General features: G+C 43.8%; 1 protein-coding gene across 1 annotated transcript in view; it reads left to right on the top strand.

Moving 5' to 3' along the window:
* The window catches only part of epha6 (eph receptor A6), a 221575-nt gene that overhangs the window by 23352 nt on the left and 176127 nt on the right, over window positions 1–22096 (top strand). Inside the window, exon 2 of the mRNA XM_061225681.1 lies at window positions 961–1025. Within this exon, the coding sequence (XP_061081665.1) occupies window positions 961–1025 (65 nt within the window). The remainder of the gene's footprint in view (window positions 1–960; window positions 1026–22096) is intronic.

The following is a 22096-nucleotide window of genomic DNA, read 5'->3' as shown; positions in this document are numbered from 1 at the left end:
CATCCAAATAGATTCTCAAAATATTGTATTATTCGGTGTGCTTTTAAATGAAGAAGTCAGACTTTGAATAGTAAATGGCATGTACAATAATGGAATGTGTTTGTCTTGTTGTTGGAGGTTGAGTATTTGACAAAAACGTATAATATAATATGAAATATATTAGTATACAAGATGGTATTATTGTGATCATTTTTATGATCTTCTCGGCCTGTTGCGGTCTGAGGACAGTGTAAGGAGAGGTACTTTGCGACTGAGAGGAAGGGGGAGGGTGACAGGCGGGGGGGTGGTGCTAACACTTTTTTTCAGGATAAAGTGTTGTATAGTTTAGTAAGCAAAATGCAGCATTTTACACTTCATAAAACTCATCATATCATTTAGCTTCTGTGTCCTTTTGGAGTCTCTAAATGTCCTTTTTGGGAAAACTGCATAGACATAGATTCAAAAAACAAAGCAGAGTGCTCATGGCACCGGCCACAACTCCAATAATATTGTATCCACTCAAAAACAGAAAATCTTTTCAGTGAGGAAATAAAAATAAAAAAAAAAGCTTCCACTTTCGCTGTGTTTGAGCTTCTGTAACTTTGTTTTAGTAATATTTGGAGTAATTCCGACTCTTGGAAAACAAACCCCAAAGGTGTACCTTTAAAGGAGACTTGTATTATGCCTGCTATTATGCCTGCAGGTTCAAGAATAGTAACCATTTTATTTTAGGTATGTCATTTTTAAGCTTGTGTCAAGAAAAGGGGTGATACTTAAAGGGTTAAGTCAGTTACCAGTCAGCATCACAATGCATCACATCAGAGCAAGCAAGTGTTCTCTGCAGTCATTTGGGAGCAGTCTGGGGGGAAAAAAACTAAGGAAACACAAAGAGGAGAGAGCTTAATCCATTCGTTTACTGATTGTACTGTCCGAATACTGTCAGAGGGTTTGCTGACATGTGCGACTTGTTTTTCCTTGCAGTGGTCCTGTTGGATACCACCGCTGTGCTTGGCGAGTTGGGCTGGAAGACCTATCCAATAAATGGGGTAAGTTCATTCCACTGGTGGCTACTGTACCTGTCAGCACCAACACCCCGTCACACTGCTAGAAGTAGCCAGGCCAGCACTAGACATGTGAGTCAGTGAGCACTCCAGAAAAATGTGGTGAAACTGTGCGGCTTTTAGAAACGCCAATGGGTATGCTGGATCTCTACCAACAAGAAAAGATTGGAGTAATAAACATAGGATACACCCTTCATGCAAGGGGCCGGGAGGATAGCAGTTCACAACGGTGTGCTCTTGACTTCTCACACCACATTGGCGAAACTCGGCAATTTAAATTCCCAAACCATAAATGGCCTGCCATCACAGACAATCTGTAACCCCACTCAACCACACAAACACAAACCGGTCTGAGTGCGTGAGTGGTTTCACCCACTCGTGTAGTGATGTACAGAACCCATTGGGCTACGACTAAAATAGCAACCATGATATACAATGTATCTACATTCCTAATAGAAATAAATCCTCCACCAGTGTGTCTATAGGCCTGTGTAAAACTACTCTTAACCTGCATAAAGACCATGGGATGTTTCTTTTTCACATTGCTCCCCCCTTTTCCAGTCAGAAACCTGCACAAGACTCCATGTCTCTCTGCCCACTGTCTGAGGATCATGGGTTTTGTGATTGGTAGTCTGCGACCTGGTTTGCCACCCCTGGCTTATGGCTAATCTGGTAATGGAAGGGCAGCAGAGAAAGTGACCTTGGTGTCCAAGCGAATGTCGGTGGTCTTCATACTCCCAGCCACTGCAGTGCTGGTCAATGTCAAGCTGGAACTCCCTCCCGAGAAGGCAATATCAGTCTCCAAAGCCCACTTAATTGCGAGGCACTCCTTCTCAATGTTGGAAAACCTGGCTACTCCAAGATACAGTTGCTGGCTAATGTACACTATAGGTTTAAGAGCTCCCTGGTCCCCTGAAGAACAGCCCTTAACCCCACTTTGTTTGCTTCTGTTTGTGTGAGGAAAGGCTTTTGGTAGTCCCGACTTTGCAGGTCTGGCTCAATACTGATGAGGCCTTTGCAATGCTAAAAGACCTGATACTCTGTCCACTGGAACGTCTTTTCCCCTCATTGTCTTAGTTCAGTGAGTTGATGGCACAAACTAGGGCACAAACCACGTATACCACCCACGTATACCACACATTCCCAGAAATGGGCACACATCCTTTCTAGTCTGTGGTTCAGGTGCCACCCTATCAGTCTCTTACCCACTTGTGCCCTCAGCAGTCTGTTCCCTTGGTATAGCCTGGGTATTCTACTTTACCTGCCCGATTGTCCCATAATGGAGTGAAATACAATGAATGAAACTACTTGTAAGTGGCTGGTGTGTGCTGCACACCGTCACATCATCATGTAAGTGACAGCAGCTCAGACTGCCACTCAGAAAGCACTTTGTCCCTGAGACATTGAAATTGACTCCCCTTTCTGGCCAAAAGGCATCATACAAAACTGGAACAATCCAAAGTGTCCGAAAGGAGGTCAGGGCTCCTAACTCTGGGACCCTCAGCACTAGTCAATTCCTCCTTCCCCAGCCTGTCAAGTAGATCCTCCATCTGAGGCATGGCATGGCTAACCCAGCCTGGTAATTTTGTTTTCTGGAGATCTATACATACAGTGACTGTATAGCTCTCCGTAAGAGGTATAATTAAAGCTTTATGCTCATTGTTATGGCTGGGCAGGACTACTTTGAAGAGTGCCTAATGCAGGGTACTCCAGTCCAGTTGTTGCTACTGAAGAATTAGGCAGAAAAGATGTGAAATGATCCCACATTATTTTCTATTGTTTCCGACACTACAGATGACAAAATTGATCTTTGTTATATTGCACTTTTAGTAGCACTAAATGTATCACACTTTCAACAAGGTTGCTGAAAGACTGTGAAAATGGAGCCCGAAAAATGTTTTTTTTGTTCATACTTTGTTAATATAAACAATCTCATTAAATTGTTTTAATGGAAAAATATTTTTGTTACAATTGCTGAAAAAAGCAAAGGTGTACGGAATGATATGAGATGATTAATAACAGAAGCTCCAGACACAATTCAATTATTTATTTTTATTTATTTATTTATTTGCTTTTGATGGTGGCATTTACTAGGAGAATAGAGCCCCTGAAAAAGTGTAATTGCCTCTTTCAGTGTCCTTCAATGGGCTCTTTGTAAAAGCCATTAAGTTAATTTCACTGTGGAATATCACGCCCTGACCCCATTGAGACAAAAATGGCTTTCAATAAAGTGCGCTTGTACTGCTGCCTACCAACACAAGATTTAGAGAACTCGAATTGGCCTCAGGAGAGTCAATGTGGAAGAAATGGTGTCAATGAGAAAGCGCAAACCATAAAAAAGGTTATCAAAGTTTTTCTCCCAACACGAAGCCACACACAAATGCTCGGAAGCAGTGATGTTCATTCGCTAAGCAGATGCACTCCTGTCACAAATCAAATCTTATTTCTCATCAAATTGAAATGGTCAAATAAGCTTGCATAATAATACAAGTGTGACTGTAATAAACTAATATCATTCTCCCCCCGTTCAATTCTCTCACGTCAATGCAGTCTTTGTCATGTTAATCAAATACTTATTACCTTTGCAAGCTTGGCCGAATGAATGAAATATCCTCCTGCCCAAAGAGTATTTATTGTTTAATGAGTTCTCCCTTTAATAGAGCGGAGTGTTTATTTGCGTGAGCCTCCAGTCACGCTGTTGCGGGAGTGCTTTGTTTGCTTCTCACGGGATCCATCTCCCGAGCTTCCCCAAAATTAGTCTGTGGAATCGCAATAAGATGGGGGATGCGGAGTGCTTTCATAATCCATAACCGACAAGAGCGTCACGCTTTTCCAGCTCGTATTGTTGTCTTTTAATTAGAGGCAATTGCCCCGCCTTAACACCAGAAAGACTGGGGACTACTTCACCGTCTTCTTTGTCCTCTGGTTCCTTTGAGGTTCCTTTCAATATTATTTCCTCGCTCCCGCTGCGGTGGGAAAGGGAGGGTCCACAGGGGACGACAGCTGTACGTCCACTATGTCTGTGTGGTCCACTTGTGATATTTACCTTCAGGCCCCCTATGGAATGAAGGAAGGATAGCTGCCAAAGCAGGCAAAACCGAATACCCCTCCTTTAATCAACGCATTACATTACATTACGTTAATGGCATTTGGCAGACACTCTTATCCAGAGCAACGTATAGTTGATTAGATAAGCAGGAGACAATCCTCCTCTGGAGCAATGCAGGGTTAAGAGCCTCGCTCAAGGGCCCAATGGCTGTGCGGATCTTATTGTGGCTACATCCTCCAGATCAGGGGACAGAAACTCTGGTCATAGAGAGCTGCAGGATATACTGTTTTTTGTTTTCACATTAACTGATTCTGGACATGGAAAAGGGGTGAGTTGAGTTGACTGTGTAATCAACCGCTTTCATTGATCAATTAAGTGCTGTGTAACAACGGAAGCCAGCACACCCTGTGGCTCTGTGGGACAAGGGTTGCCAACCACTGCCCTAGATTCTGTAAAATGGCAGTATAAAGGTATACGCAATTCAGTCAAGTCTGATCAAATTCAAAGTTGTTTCAGATTCAGTTAAATCAAGTAAACAAAAGGTATTCGTTAATGCTTACATTTTGTTTGTAGGTCAATTATTTACCCATTAACCATATTATTATGTTTGGATTGTTGTAACTCTTTGGATTAAAAGGTACATTTACTACATTTAAAACTTAAACTTTTGGCCAACTCACTCAAAAATTCTTTGAAATGTTGGTAATTTTTCAGTTCAGCGGTAAGAGGGTATTTATCTCTCCAAGGTATCTGGGTTTGGAAGAAACCCTCTGCTTGTTTTTCATAATTCATTTTTCATTGTGTGGCTGTTGATCCTAAAGGGACTCCTTTAGTTATTGTGAGCCTTTGAGTGCATGCATGCTGTAGCACTGTTCCACTTCATAGTTCATGAAAGCACAAATTGCAATTGTAAATTGTTAGAGGCCTACCTACAGTAAGTGGTTTTATTGGGACTATATTTATGAGCAGGCGTCTCTAACGCACACACACACACACACACACATGCATCTTCACAGCAACATTAAAAAATGTTTCTACATTGTCATGTCGGATGTGGAATTTCACCATTTCTGGGTTTGCTCAGCTTTGGCCAGTACAACGCAAATATTACAATTCTCTGCCTCCCTCGATCCCTGGTTTAAGGAAAAGATGAATTGCACAATTGTATTAAATCAGTGGAGTATTATTTTTGCTTCACCCAAGGCTTGTTCTATCTAAGGGGGGCTTTCTGTAGTGGGAGTAGTCTGTGCAGTAATGGTGGATGCAGTTCACACTGCAGCCAGTTGGCATCACTGGGAGGGCCTGCTGATTAATCTGCGTAATCACCTGTAGTCTTATGAACCTAGACAGCCCCGCAGATCCGTGGCACGTAGTTTACCTGCTTATTGCCCGGCCTGCTTGAATGCACTCCCCCACTTTTGATTTGCGAGCCTCTGCAGATCGTCTAGGTATCTTCTGGATGGATGTGATGTATGCCGAATGTAATGTACAGATCCACTCTCATTACTCTTAACCGGGTGGAGCTGCATCAGCTTTTGTTCCGATGAAGTCGGATCTGGCCGTAGTGGCTGAGTTTCAACCTCAGATTTTCCCTGAGTAACAAATGCAGAGGTAGCCGTTCTTACTCCTCAGACGTAGTTTCCGCAATGGAGTTAGATTTCATTTCGTATAATTGCTGAACTCGCTCGAAATGTGAGTTTGGGGAAAATATTTGAAGGGGGGGGAAAAAAGCAGCCCTGTCTCCCTGTGCTTAGTCAGACGCCGCAGACATGCAGAAGACTTTCTCTGGGTGTCAGAAGAGACTATTGCATCATGTAGGTCAGTCCGACAGCAGTGAAGAGGAAAGGGCGGCCAGCAGCCCCGGCTCCATGATTAAGCTGTCAGGACTCCCAGCCCCATGAATAATCCCAGACTCCAGGGGTGAAGAGGGGAGGGAGGAGCAGGATCTGCCTGAGATCATCTCCTCCAGCGGCCCCGTATCAATAATCCTAATCCTAATTACAGTTAGAGAAGAGAGGTTATTTTCTTAGATACTTTTAATACTTTCCTCAAGCTCTTTCCCATGTGCAGGAAAACAGTAAAGTGAAAAATTAAACGGAAAGTGGGGCAGAAACAAAAACGGACAACACAAAACGGGAACCACAGAGGCAAATTAGTAGACTCGACTAATAGGGACGGGCAGCAGTGAGTAAATGATGTTTTGGCAACGTCGCGTGCGATTCGTCCAGTATATTTTACAGTACACTGACGGGTCAGACGGGGGCACAGTGCAGCCCTCTTGCTGTAAGCATCCTGTCTCATTAAAGAACAGAAGCTGTCATATTAGCCAGTATCGTAATGGCGCAGGTAATGATACGATGCAAACAGGCCTCTGAGCTCTGAAACCAGGTTTAGCTGTCACTTGAGCGTGGGCGCATTTTGACGTCTGATCATCCTAAGCTTGTGAAAATGAACATTTTGCACATAGGAAATAAATCTAAAAGCTGGTTCGTTCAATGCTGAGGGGCCGTTTCATATGATTACAGACTCTTCCTGGGAGCATTCCTTTAATTAAAGTGAGTTTCTGGATATCTTGCAGACCTCAAGGCAACCAATCAAAATATTTCACGTAATCGGGGAGATCTTTTGCAGTTTATGAAACGGTAATGAAACTTTCAATTTCGCAAGTCGTCTTCTGTGGACTGTGATTTTTACTGTGTGATTTAGAGATTGACGCAGACATGCCCATCTGAGGATTTTAGTCTCATGAACCATTCTTATGCTACCAAAAAATCGCAACAGGCCAGTGTGCCACACTTCTAGTGTGCCACCGACATCCGTCACACCCCATAACTCAAACTTGTTAAAAATATTCTCAGCCAAAATGCATTTCTCCCTTTCCCTTCAAAATAATAACAGGGAAAAAAAAATCTTGCAAAAGCATGTGCTTGGACTCTGCGGAGGGAAACTGGGCTTGATTTTGGTGTCTGCAATAAGCCGTTCTCAGCATTGGCAGACACTCTGCTGAAATATGTATGAGTTATTTCCCTAGAGTGAGGGGAGGGAACGGTATTTATTTATTTAATTACATAAAACGGCTTTAGGGGATTAAAATGTGAAGAGTCTTTTAAATAAATAAATAAATAAATTTAAAAAAAGGAAAAAAGTTATCTCGAAAACAACAGTGGTGTGGTTATACATTCAGGCTCTACTGAAATGAAGATGGTTGTTTTTGCTTGTTTAATGCACCCCGCTAATGTCACCCTTGTGCACCCTGTTTAACATCAGCAACAGGCCCACATTGCATAAGTAAGCTCAGTTATATCACTGTAGACATGCACGTACACCACGTTGAGGCTGTCTCCCACACTTTTGGCACAAAATGGCTGCCATTTTAATGTGAAACTCGGACGGCTTTCACATCGCTCGTGAAGGAAGTTCAACTTGTCCACACTTCACAGTTTGCACCCTCTGCCTAATTGTACGGGGGTGTTTTTATAATGGTGTTGACGGAAAAGGCATAAGCCTTGGCATAATCTGGATAAACCCCTGTACAGTCAGATCATTTGGTCGTACCGAGAGGCATTCTGAGGATTTCTCACGATCCGTATTCATTAAGATTTTTCAGAAGTGGTGGGCAGGGGATTTGAGAGGATTTGCTTGTGAGGCACGCTGTACCTGAGCCTGGACTATCAGTAAGAACACAGGCAGGAGCGCTGCAATACTGCGCCTTGCACTCCTAAGCTTTAATCCTTCATTACAATATATAATCAGGGTAATTAATTGCAATTACCTCACGCTTATCACCGAGCACTGTGTTCCCTTAATATCATTATGAGGAATAAGTGAAGATGCTGCCATTTTTTTCCGGAGCGTGTGGGCTAATGGTTTAATGGTTTCCCTGGAGGCAGAGTGGGGGGGTCAGTGAGCGCAGCCCCCAGAGGAGCTGGTGGTGGTGGGGGAGAGTAATTCTGTGTCTGAGTTACTTCCAGTGACCTCTGTCATTACAAGGCTTAAGCAGTGCCAGGGGACAGCTTAATTGGCTGGTTGCCTGTCAGGGATACGGCCCGGGCCAAATCTTAATGCACTCCTGCACAGTCAAATCAGAGGCCGCAGGTTGAATTCTGAATTTCCGATTGGCCGGCTCCCATGCGTTTTGTAAAACGCTCGGGAGGTGTGAATCAGGAAAGGAAGGCGTGACTCCCAAAGATGAAAAAAACTAAAAAATAATAATAAATTGGGTAAAATGCCAGAAGGCGCTCAGATGGCTGTGTCACACGTTGAAGCGTGTTTGGAGACCACCCTGTGCCCCCCCCCCTCCCGCCTCCCCCGGGTAGCGCTTCCTGAGCGATGACACCTCTTTCACCCCGGCGCTGGGGGGAGACGTGCGGTAATGAGCCGGGACTTTAAACGTCCGGGCGGCGGTGACAGCGTCTCCGGCCCGGGCTGACAGCGCCCGGGCTGAGGCCCCTCTGCTCTAAACGCGCGGGGGGGGTGCTCTGTGCGCGTACGTGGCACACAGTAATCAGCCTGTCGAGATGAGGCGGCTGTCTGGGGGGCCTGTCGAGAGGATGCTTCGGTAATGAGGGCCTGGAACCAGGCACACGCGGGCCTGTGCGCCGGAGGAACTACTCAAGGTCGCGCCGCGCGTCTGTTTGCATGCGTGCGCTTTAATGCGGCGGAGTTTATGCCGGTCCGCTCAGGTTCGTGTGTACACTATCAGAGTAAAGTGTACCGTTGGAGTTACTGTAGGTGAGTGAAGGAAGTGGTGTGTTTACTGTAGTGCCCTCCTTCGAGTTAATGGCATCCGTATCCATGCGTTTCTAATTAAAGCCTTGCGTGAGTGGTGTAACCTAATGAGTGTTTATCAACACTATCTGCTTCTGCATTTCTTCTGTGAAATCCAGAGTGAGTCGGCTGTCAGAGTGAACCTCACACCTGGTGATGCAAGGTTAACGGGTCCTTAATCAGCGCTGCGCGTTGAGTCAGAGCCCCCCCAAGCTACTTCGGCGCACAGTTCATTAATCAGCCTCCCCTTCCTCTCATGAAATATTCTTTCTGAAAAGTTGACCTTTTCACAGGCCTGTCTGTGCCCCCCCCGCGCCACTTCAAAGGGAGCTGATCAGCGATATGTGAATGATTAATATGTTTCCTCCAAAATTACTGACGGTATTTCATATCTCTTGTTTGAACAAACAAGCCGTACGCGCACTCGCGCTCCCCCAAATGCTCAAACCTGATGAAAGTTGAGTATTTCAGTCTGGAAGCCTGAGCTGGGCTAATGAACACTGGTCTGGAATGCGAGATTGAGACTGAGAGGAGGATGGGCAGAGGGGGAGGTCTTTTGTCTGAGCATCCTGCACCAGAGCAACGCTTTCTCATCTCACACTCCAGCCAGTGATTATTGCCCATTGACACAGAAAACCCCGATTAGCATGAGGAGGCGTAGTTATTTCATCGGCTGCTGCTGCCTGCTAGCCAGCTTCACTGGTGGGAACCAGTTGAAATTGTACTTCCCTCTAGGGTCTTTCAGCGAACTTATCCCTGGTTATGGGTATGCACTTTGTTGTACGTCGCTCTGGATAAGAGCGTCTGCCAAATGCCAATAATGTAATGTAATGTAACCAAGGCCTGGTCCTCCCTAATGGCGCCAGGCGCAGTGGGCTGGCCGCACGGAGGGCCTTCATCTCCGCCACTGGCCGAGTCCGATCTGAATTCGTCGCGGCGGAGAAAGCGTTCGCTCGCGGTCCTGGGCCACGCTTTCCCCCCCCGTGACGCTCGCTCCCGTAGCGATGCGGAGCCGCGCCGAGATCGATCGGCCCCGCGCCAAACCTCCCAAACAAATGTGTCCCGTAAAACCCCGTGACAGAGCCCAAATACGAACGCCTTCGCCTCCGCGCGGGCCGCACCGAACGACTCCGTCTTCATTTCTCCCCTCTCCCCGCGGCACGCCGTATAGATTCTCCTCCCTGTCAGAGACGGATGGGGGGGGGATCGTGGCGTCGACGATGTTCTCCGCTCCCGAACCATTTGTTTTTCGCATCCGTAGGAATAAAACACACATGGATAAATGAATAGTGTGAGGGGCGTCTAATGGCTGAGGTCTGTGATGGGGAAATGGATGGCCTGTGATGGCGGTGTACGGAGTGGGATACAGACACAGGGTACTGACTGTGGTGATGTGGCCCGCTGGCATGTCAGGCCCCGTCTCCCCCTAAGCCCCTGTGTCTCCAGGTTAATTGACCCCTGCTCCATCAGCACTCAGGTCGCTGGGTTCTGTCCACCTTTGTTTCCCGCAGTCTGGCATTAACCCGCACAGACAGGAGCTAAATTGCTTTCGTTTAGGGGCGCAGGGAGCTGCCGCAGGGTCCGCGCGGGGCTCCTGGGATGGGACGGGGGAGAGGTGGCAGGGGTTCCCAAACGGAGACGAGACGGATGTCGACCGAGCGGAAATCCAGGAATAATAATCAAGGCGATGGAGTCGGACCCATCTGTCTGCTTCTCTCCGTCCCCGCCACAGAAATCAACAAAGGCTTCGCACCTGATTGTGGTTTTGTTGGCCGACCTCTCTTTGCTAGAGCTGAACAGTGACTTTTGGCTCAAAAGAATTTGAGAGAAAATACTCAGGTCTGTATTCTATGTACCTTTGTGACCAGACATAAAGTATTAGTATCGTGAGGATAATAGTTCTACGGGCTGGAAAGTAAAGAATAGATTTTGCTTGATTGTGAGATGAGACACTAGGGGGTGCTGTGATTTGGCAGGGAAATCCTCTTTGTAAACAGACTTCAAGACTGACTGAATTTAATCACATTCCCCCTACCTGCTACTCACAAATTAAAAATGCCTGGGGTGATGTCATTTTTAAGATTTAACTCATCAGGATTGATTTGTTCCTGGGAAGTAAATCAATTGGTGAGACTGATGAACCATTTCTCAAGTCGAATTATTAGCAGGTCATTAGCTAGTAAACGCAGATCGTTTTAGAAATGTGGAAAACGGGTTGTTGAAGGTGATGCTACTGCAACTCTGGTAGCAACATGAAAACGTGAGGTCTTTAGCTATATGGCTTGAAGGCAATACAACCTGCAACAAATATAAAAAATCATACAGAACAAGCAAAACGGCAAGAAGGCAGATCAATCTGACATCTGCCTTACATGCCGAAACTTTGAATTAAAAATAATATAAATGAACTAATAACTTTATATAACGCGTTTACATGCAGTTTGCTGCCCAAACATAATAAAAATGTAAAACACAATAAAATATAGTATGCATCAAAATACACATCATGAATTTAAAGTTAAAGCATGTATTATTAAAACCATTAAACCATGAATACAATAAGAAAAGCTAATTGAAGGCATGAATCTTGAGCGGTTTCTTAAAAGTGTACAGGATGGTTACCTGGCAGATTGCCTGGCAATTGGCGGTGCATTCCAAGCCTTTGGAGAATAAAAACGGAACATCGCTTCACCAGATTTCTTGTGTTTAATTCTTGGAACATTAAGTAAACGTGCTAAGTGTTCAGCTTGGAACATATGCTGACAGACACTCTTGAAATGTATGATGGTGTTAAACCGTTAAAAGCTTTGTAGATGAGTAGAAGTGCTTTAAAATCAATTCTAAAAGACACTGGAAGCCAGTGCAAAGAGTAATGTGTTCAGATTTCCTTTTTTTTGTTGAGATTCTGGACGCAGTATTTTGTACAAGTTGTAATCTATCAATCAACTTTGGCAGTCCTGTCAACAGTGCATTACAGTAATCTTGGTGACTAAAACCAAATCCGTGTGTCAGCTCCTTTTTAGCATCTTGCAGAGAGAGGAATGGCCTGACACATGCTATATTCCTCTAATTCCTCATGAAAAAGGCAATCTTGGTTACATAGTCTAAGTGAGACTTAATTCCGAGTCGGGTGTAACACCAAGAGTCCTCGCTTGTGGTTTGGCTTGAGCGGCTAGACATCCAAGTTTGCTAAGTACTTTATCTTCCTTTCAATTTGTTTCTGAGCGTTGAATTTCACAGACGGACCATGTATTTTATGTGAAATATTATATTCCATTTCCGTACGGATGCTGGAGATGTTGGAGGGCAGCACTGTGTGCGGGGAGGTGAGCTGCAGTGGGGCAGAGGGCCAGGGGCCGTAGCTCCCGCCCTGCCTGGTGTGAGGTTCATTAGAGTCTCCACAGGGCCCGGGATGGCCCTATTTATCAGGGCCGGTGTGATGGAGAGTCGCACAGCAGCACACGGCCCGGACGTTTTGATCAGTGCAGATGGAGAGCTCGAGCGGACGTGCAGCCATCGGTCTGCCCGCTCACTGCACTCAGTCATGCGTTTAAGAATCTCTCCCTTTTCTATTCGTATAAAAACCGAACAACATACTGTACGACTGGAACAATAATAATTATTGTTATTGACGGTAATCCATAATTACAGTGTAGCAATGCAGCAAATGATTTCAAGGCTGATCCTAAAAGGCTGTGCGTTTATGCTTGTGTAATATTCCTCACCCTATTATTTGCGAACTCTTTCTGCACACATTCTGCAAACCAACCAGAAAGAGCCTGGTAATCAAAATTTTCCCTGAATGAGCACATTACTGAGTAACTTTCTGAAGGGCGGGGAGGTGGCATTTTAGCATGGGTGCTCCAACATTGCCCCTTTTTAAGGTATTATTTTATTATTTCTCATTTGAGAGGTTTGTTTATTTACTTTTTCCCCAGTCGTGTACCTTAGCAACTAGGCTACCAACTGCCCCTGTACATAAATCTATGCTTCATAATGAAATGTGTATTATTTGTTGCTCAAATGTCATTTGGAAGTTGTTGGTGTGGTCGGGGGAGACAAAAGTGTTTAAATTGGATGACGCATGCACAGGAACATGCATGTCGAATGCGGAAGTTGTATACTTCTTGTAAAGCTTTACAAACTATAGACCATGTGTATCCTGTTGCATGCTCTCTGGATGGTTCAAACACAGTTATGGAATACGGGATGTGTATCATTAGAAAAGATTACTTCAATTATTTGTTGTTTAATGGACCATTTATTTGTGCAGCTGTACATGTTTGTATGCCTTTTTTTTTTTGCTTGGTGTGTGCCATGCATCATCCTCAGTCTCTCCTCTGCTTTAGGCAATTTGAAATAATACATGACATTACATGGTCAAAACCAAGGATTTCCTCTCCGCTTTTACTTGGAACTTTGAAGTGGAGTTGTGTTTGTTCTGTGCAGAAATGTCAGTGTTCTGCTCTCACAGCCTTTGAATAAATGAATATGATTTGTCTTATCATGGTTTAGTTTGTTTTCTTTAATTTTTTTCTTATTACAAGTTTAGCATGTCTTTTTTTTTTTACACAATTTGAGCACTATTACTACACAGGATAATATCATTATCAACTATAAACACCCACATGCTGTTAATTTAATCATTTTAATTAGTTTAACTACTCTTGAGGACCGCAATGTCTTTGCATTTTAATTCGACTTTGTGATTTCTGTAATGTTGTTACATTTTCTGTCCTGTGCATGGCACATGAATAATTAGTCAAACTCCTGATATGGAATTTCATAATTATCTCTGGAATTAGGAAAAGATGTGTTTTTATTGTCGTTTTTATTAACATAAATTTTACAATGGACATATACACCGTATCGCAGCAGCCGGAGCAGTCAACTTACACAACAAAAATAATTTAACACTGAATATGGGCTGGTAGAGTGCGCAGCCCCCAACAAGCTCTTTCAGCACAACCTTGGCTTTGACCTCTCAAAAACGAAATCTATCTATATATATATCCAGGATATATGATAGCTAAACTGATTTAAAATTAATAGAGCACTTCACCAGGCCCTTCAGAATTGATTTCTTTGAAGAAGACAGGCCTGTCAATAAAGGACGTCTCTGGTGTAATTCTAATTACATTTCGGTGTCATTCCCAAAAAGGAGATGCCAGAGATCCGTGAGTCCTTCCGCGTGCAACGGCTGGAAAAGCACTTCCGCCTTCCGTCTTCTTTGGCCATCCAACGGATTCTGTAGGACATACATTTTGAGTGTGACAAACCAACCTTTCTGGCTTTTATTTATTTTTAAAATTATAAGGACATACAGTAGATTTTGAATCGTGTGTTCATTCCCTTCTCTACACCGGCGGGATACACTCAGTGACCCCCATGCAGTACATCATTAACTCTTCAAATGTAACCCTGATATTAACGGTAAACCTCAATGCTACTGAGCCGTGCGCTACTCCCAGCAGCCGTCCGCCGGGGCCCGGGGTTCGCGGCCCGGTCCTCCCAGATCTGAGTGCGGCCGGTAGCATGAGGGAGCCGCGGTAATTGGGCTGGTGCTCCGGGGGCGGAGGGAGGATTTTGGCGGGGAGGATCGGCGCATGCGAGCGTCCCTGATCTCCGTGGGATTACGGTCCGGGGCTCGAGACGGCAGGGCTTGGAGAAGGCGCGTCGTTCTCATTCCGGCTACTGGGGAGGCAGGGTTGCAGCTGCGTTTCCTCAGCTGCACGCGGGAACTGATAATAAATAGGGTACAATTGGCTACTAAATTGGGAGAGAAATGGGGAAAAATGGCTTCATCTTAATTGAAAATGTATGCACCCGCCTATGGGGCGACATGGCTCAGGCAGTAAGAGCAGTCGTCTAGCAGTCGGAGGGTTGCTGGTTCGATCCCCTGCCCGGGCTGTGTCGAAGTGTCCCTGAGCAAGACACCTAACCCCCAAATGCTCCTGACGAGCTGGTCGGTGCCTTGCATGGCAGCCAATCGCCGTCGGTGTGTGAATGGGTGAATGAGAAGCATTAATTGTACAGCGCTTTGGATAAAAGCCATTTACCATTTACCATGCAATTAATCAGACATCGATTACACATTTTATGTGCAGTGAAGTGTTTTTTGTCTCTGAAAATAGGAACCGACTGTACTCTTGGATAAATGCAGTTGTTCGCTGAGGCTGTGACTGACCGCAGGTTTTAGTTTGTGTCGATGCCAGGCCAATGTTCTCAGTGGGAGTTATTCATCCCACAGTGAGCCTGCTCGGTCCAGGTCCTCTTCACTTGAGTTGCATGCTTCTTTACTCCTCTCCCGGCTGAGAGTCCAGCCCAAGCCATGTCAGGAGATGAGGACTACGGTGTTTTATTTCAATTTATCCTCCTTAATTTCAGCTCAGTTGTTATTATTATTCATCATTTTATGTTCTTCATTGTGACGTGGAATGTATATCTGCATGTGAACACTTTGCCTGGTGACTTGTCCCAGACACGTACCTTAACCACTACCCTACAGGCGGCCCAAAAATAATGTTCCCAAGATTTTATTACCAGAATAACAAAGTTCACAATGTTACAATGTTTCAATCAGGTAGTTCTTCTGTGTACCTGGTCAAAATGTGGTGCAGCAAATCCACATTTGTTGGGAGCACTACACTGTGTCCAGGATATTTTTGTCATTTACCCCTTGCCTGGAAACTTCTCCAGAGGGGAACACTCTTTCTCTTCTCTCAGAACCCTTTACCAACACAAATCAAACTGTGATACCTGACAAAACCCAAGAAGATTTTACTGGTACAGGTCATTTCTTTCTTTGCCAGGATAAATATTAAAATTAGGTTGAACTTAATTCGTAAAGCTTTGAGAATGGAAAGCAGACTCCACTGGTCCTCACACTACTATGCGAGTTCTATTGATGCCACGGCCATCTGAGTACTCACTCCTCTCTCTCTCCCACCTGTCAATCAAATCCCCCCCCCCCCCCCCTCTGCTGATTCCTGTGATCTCACTGTCAACAGAACACAAAGAGTTCTAGTCAATAAACCCTCAAACACACACCTGTGTGTCCTGTCTCTCAATGGAGATAGGAGTGTTATTGCACGTTATTTTGTAAGTGGACAAATCCCAGGATTATGGGAACATGTTGTCTTATTTATGTGAGTGTTAAATATGTAACAGAAAAGCCAACATTGTTATTGATTGATTTGTCGAGTTATATGGTGTATACTTGTGACCATCTTTTTGAGTCATAGGTAGGTGTATATTTCCTGGGAATGGCCGTTCAAATATGTCCATGCTCTTAACTGCTAATACATTTGCATACAAGAATTATGTTAATCACATTAAGTGCCTTAAAAAAATTGATTGCATTGCGAGATGGTTCTATATTTGGCCTTCTGTAGTTTGGCAGTTGATTGCCGCAAAACAAAACCTGGGAGAGATAATTCCATATTAGGCTTGTGTAGCTTGGTTGTAGATCTTTCTGTAAGAGTGGAGATAACCATGACTTGTATAACTTTTATAAGTGAAAACCGGGACTGTAAAATAGCTTTCTATGCAGTTGTCAAAGCAGTAGGCGAGAGTTCATAACCGAGGAGCACAGTTTTACATCATCTTCAGGGATGGTGAAGCCACGGTTTTAGTTTTTTCAATCCCGGCAATTGTATTTGCAGTGTACTTCCAAAAATGTTGTTACATTTCCCAAAGCATATGAAGCCAAATTACGAATCATATAACACAATCTCCAGCGAACCTAATAAATCACCTCTGGGGTGTAATATAAGCTGTCTGTACACTGTACGCATTTAAATTAATTAGTTGATAGAACATATTTTTTAATATATCAAGGGTTTGGTGTGCAAGGGGCAGAAGTGCCATTTTAGGAATTTTACAGGAGAGCCAAAGCAAATGTTTGAATGAACCATGGTTTTTGGGATGCATCACTCGGTTTTTACCCTGCATTTTAATGTCTTTTGCCACTAGATGGTAGATCTCATGAAGAGCTTTCTTTTGATATATACAAATCACTAACCTCTTGTGTTATAGGAAGAGGTTAATATGTAGTGTGTCCAATGAATTATTTTTCATTATTTTACTGTGATAGGATTGGATTGTATATCCCTTAATGCCTCTAACCGAGTGATGATAATAAATTAGTATTTTGGCTTAGCAATTATGAATGTATTCCAGTTCTGTTCACTTCACAAGCCCGACATTGGATCAGATTATCTCTAAATCCTTGGAAACGGATTTAGAGACATCTGAAAAATATAATACAGCATTATTTGCATAAAGGGATATGCTTGGCATTACCGGTTGGTGTGATAGTATGTGAGCATTATCTCAATGCCTGGGCTGGTGGCTGAAGAGACAGAGCGAATGGCACAGGAGCTGAAGAAGAGCCCTGTCCCTCCAGGGCTCAGTACATGGGCCAGACCTGTGTACACCAGTTAGCCCTGATGCTGCAGGACCAGGGTCTAATCCTCCATCATCAAATCTCAGCCTTGAGGGGCATGACTGGTGCTGGCATCAGACAGGGTTAGAGAGGGTTCAGAAAGCAGATCCTCACATTATTCTACAGCAACCCCCGCTGGTCAGTCCCGCACACGCAAGCCCACCTGTTAAACCGCACACGAACAGCCTCCCGCCGTTCCTATTCAAACCCGACGTGCAGGCTTTGATTTGAGTGGTCGCCTGACATCACATGTTTCTCTCGATGTGTCCGGCAGGGGTCCGGTGATGAATGCTGATATATGATTGGGCAGAAAACATCACCTGGAGCTTCATGAAATGAATACACAGAAACAGTGATGAGATTCAACAAATCGGTTGTACCTCCGAGCAATTGCAATAAACTATACATCCCAATTTGTACATTGAGATGTTTTCTTGCAATGTACATTGCACAGCCTACATATCGTAAGGGGATATCATAAACACCTGTCTTAACCAGTGTGGGCACTTTATATAGCTTATAATAAAAGTCATAACCGTGTCATAATACATGCAGTGATTTATTTATTTTTACAAAACTCATTTAAAAGAACTCACATTTTCACAGTGAAAATAATCACTGCCTACAAGATGGTGTTACAGAATACTAGCTTTATGGTGCGTAGTTAAAGCCTAGTTACGGCTCTCCCACCTTGGCAGGGTATGAGCTTTTACTGGGAGGGCGTGATGGATGTACGTAACATGGCACAGATGTGTGATGAGCACAAGGTCTTTAGATTTCATTCTGGCCAGGGGTGTCATGTTCCCCTATCAGTCAGGAACAGTCAGGGAGAGGGGGTGCTGCTCCTCAACTCCCTGTGCTCTTTCCCCTCTTCTGACTTACATCTGCGTACTGCAGGAGGGGTGTGTGTGTGTGTGTGTGTGTGTGTCTCTGTGTGTCTGTGTGTCTGTGTGTCTGTGTGTCTGTGCGTCTGTGTATATGTGTGTGTGCGTGTGTGTCCGTGTGTGTGCGTGTGTGTGCATGTGTGTGCATGTGTGTGCATGTGTGTGTATGTGTGTGTGTGTGTGTGTGTGTGTGTGTGTGTGTGTGTGCGCGCCTTCACACCCTGGAACAGGGTTGCCCAGGGTATGGGCTCTTTACAGTGCATGACAAATAATATCTCTCATGCGAAGCTTAAACTATGCCTCCTATCCAACATTGAAATGCTGGGAGCTTTCCTTTGCTCAAGAAAAGTGTTTGAAATTTCCATCTCAATATGTTTCCACTTATATTATGTAACAAATGGTTTGCAAACATCAGATTAAATGAGCTTGTTCTGCAGCACAATGACCCACATAATAAAAGCAGAGAAACATATTTAAGGATAACATTTTTATTTTAAATTATTCATGGAACAAGAAATAATAATGGCTGAGTGGATCTTAAGTCAAGAAAGTGCACAGTGTAACCAAGAAATGAAATAACGCAAGCGTGTGTTAATATGACCTTTCATATTTAACGGCAGGGACTTAAACCTCAACAGTGTCTGAGTCTGCGGAACAGTACCTTTGATTAAACCATATTGCAACAGGATATTTTAAGAAATCAGTAGGACTATGAGGCAGTTTGCTCATGGGAAATAAGACTCGACACATTATAATTTTAATACAGCTCCTTATTGATTACTTCTGTATGAGTTTGTAGAATGACATCATTTGACATTGTTGCCGAAGCATTAATTAGAAATGTATGCAGTAGAACCTCTAAGATATGAACCACAGATGTATGGACTGTCAACAGAATCGGGTATGAACCTGGAAGTACTATATGCAAGTATGCCTTTTCAAGCTGCTTATTTTATACACATTATCTTTATCACTGATTCAAATAGTGAGCATTAATTGGAAACAAGTTCCACTGTTTGGAACAACTTTTCAACTGAGCAGTAAGATAAAATAAAAACAATGTAAACCCCTCCTGTACAACAAAACCACTTTTAATGTTTTCCTGCCCATTAAGAGATGCGTTCAGTTTAAGTTGAGCTGGGTTGCCTTTGCAACTGTCACTCCCACTTGAATGTTGCTAATGGTGTGTCTTTTTATGACACTGCAAGAAGAGTTGCTAGCTTGCTTTCAACTTGCAGTTTACTTGCATTAACTTTACAGTTTGTATTTTTGAGAAGCAAGGTCTAGTTTGCAGTTGTCAACTATAGGCAGTTTATTATTGTCTTATTATTTTGTCTTCCTGAAAGCAGGCATTGTGGAAAAATTCTGTTTTAATGAGAACCTGCTTACAGCTTCTTTGGTTATGAAACTTCTGAAAAACTAATCGGTACAAAATGAATTATCATGAAAAAATAAGCCGAGGTTAATATTTTGCCATTCTAGTAAATGAGTCAAATTAAAAGCAGTGTGTTTGACTTCACTTTCAAAGTTATGAGCATTTTAGAGTTCCATTAATTCTAGCTAAACTGTTGTCACTGCTCAGATTTGCAGAGGATGGACCCCCCTCTGTTGTTGGGTTTCCTGCGAGATTTATCCCAGGAGCTTTTTTCTCGCCACTGTTTCACTGTTTTTCTTCCGACAACCCGTTCTGGAAGTGTTTATGTCTTTGAGGTTCTACCGCATTTAAAATGGACAGTTATTTGTAATTTACAATCTTCAACACTTTTTTTTCAGTGTTGCTGTTTTTAAATATTTTAATCATTATGTTTGTCAGGGTCATATAACCAGCTCACACCATGATGCAATCATGAGCATTGGTTGGCTAGTTATCAGCGAACTAACTACTGTGTGTATGGCACCTCTAAATGTCACGTTGTTTTCTCACAATAGGCAATACCAACTGGACATAAAAATAATAATTTTCTGCTCCGTATTTTGTTTTTCTAGGTGAGGCAGTCATAGCATCTCTTGGGTGCTGCGCATTTAATGGGAAACCACAGCCCTTCCGTGTTGTGCCTCTCTGTGGGAATATAGTATGACATCAGAGGCTCATCTGAAACTGGAAGGGCATTGGAAGAACGCTGGGATTTCCAGAGAGAGTTCTTAATTACCTCAGCGCTTTAGTTCCCTTCAGTCTCTGGGCTTGAAGGGAACTGCCCCCAGTGGAAAAGCAGCTAACTGAGCCACGCTGGGGCCATTTGTGACCAAAGTCAGAGCACCAACGCAGTGACACGCTGGAGCTCAGCCCCGGATCTCCAGCGCCTCCCCGGGTGAGCTTTTATGTGGACTGCGGAGGGTGGAGCGGTCTCTTTGGGGAGGAGGGACTGGAGGTCATTGTCTTTGTCAGCTGGGCCTGCCATAGATCTGACACAGCCTTGAGGAGAGAAAGGCATCCCCTGCAACCTCCACCCCCCCCCCCCACTGAAGTTTATCGACTCTGTATCCTGCTGCCTGTGTTCTTTACTGTGGAGTAAATACCAGCGCATTGGGCGTATTTGCTTCACCCGGGTATTAGGCCATTGTCTAACGCAGTTCGAGGGCAATCAGTTTTTAGCACCAATCTCTCAGCAAGCTGTCATTACCCTATGCTATCGCTCAGTGACACGTTTTGAGCGATGGGTGCATGATAAATGATTCTGATGGACACTGGGAGAAGGGGCTGCTTGCTGTGCCAGAGCAGGGATGTATGGCTTTTTGATTGCATAATAAATTGCGTTTTTTTTTTTTATTCTTCCCCCTTCAGGCAGTTTAATTTGTGTGATTCACTCTGAGCGCTGGAGAAACCCCTTTCCCCATGTATGCTCATCCAAGTGTTTGACTCTTACAAAGGCGAAAGGAGACAAGGAAATCTAATCATCTGAGAAAGGCAAGATTATGTCTTTCTGTTCTGGTGATTTTCTGTTCTGTGATGAGCTAACATGATGGAGAACATTTTGCTGAAAAATTAGGTGAAGGAATAAGTGTTCGCATAGGTGTTACCAGAAAGAACAGTTCCAAAAATACAAATTTTTCCCCTGGAGTGAAACTCACACACTCACCCTAACCTGTCACGGATGTCAGAAATACAACCGATAATCATAGTTTGATATCTTCTGCAACAAATTTGAAAACTATCTTGACAGTTTTTGAGAATGGAAAAAAATCTGTTTGCAATAAGTCATTTTCTTGCATTTTTCCTGCCTTCACTGAATATTTCATGAATTCAGAAAACGTTTCAAGGATTTAAGGACTTCATATTTTACGAATCTTTTTGTATTCAGTGTTTCATACAGTGCAGTTAATACACATTTTGGACATTGCATTATAACAAATGTCAGGCTCAGTCATTGAACAGCCTGTCTGACGCTCATCTCCTCCAGAATTGCAGACAGCTGAGGAAAACTTTGTTTCCCTGACAGATAGTGTGTAGGAGGTAGTCTTTCTTAGGTGATATATAATTGGGTGGTTGTTATTGTGCATGAAGTTCCAAATGTTTTGCTGTTGGCCTGCGGGCAGATTTACCCCTAGCTGGAGGCATAGACTCAACTTCCTAATCTGGAAAGATCAAGAGAGACCGTCGAAGCCACTGAAAAATTAGAAACACACTTATTTTCTGTTATGAGAACAAGGCGTTGGACACAGGCAGAGACGACCATGTCCACGACAGTTATGTCTGTCATACGGAGGCCCTGCAGGTGATGAGAAGGGACCTGATTAAAATGGCCACCTTCCCACTCCTCATCAGACCAGCCAGGAGGAACACTTTTTTTTTTAATGAATTCCCATCATAAGAACTGTACAACTGCTTATAAGTCAGTTCATAGACACTCATGAATGCTTTTGTCAGAGGCATTAAGTCACTACTGATGCAGCCACTTTCCCATAACATGCC

This window comes from Conger conger, chromosome 17, assembly GCF_963514075.1.
Source record: "Conger conger chromosome 17, fConCon1.1, whole genome shotgun sequence".
Lineage (NCBI taxonomy): Eukaryota > Metazoa > Chordata > Actinopteri > Anguilliformes > Congridae > Conger > Conger conger.
This window is presented reverse-complemented; position numbering and strand designations above follow the sequence as displayed.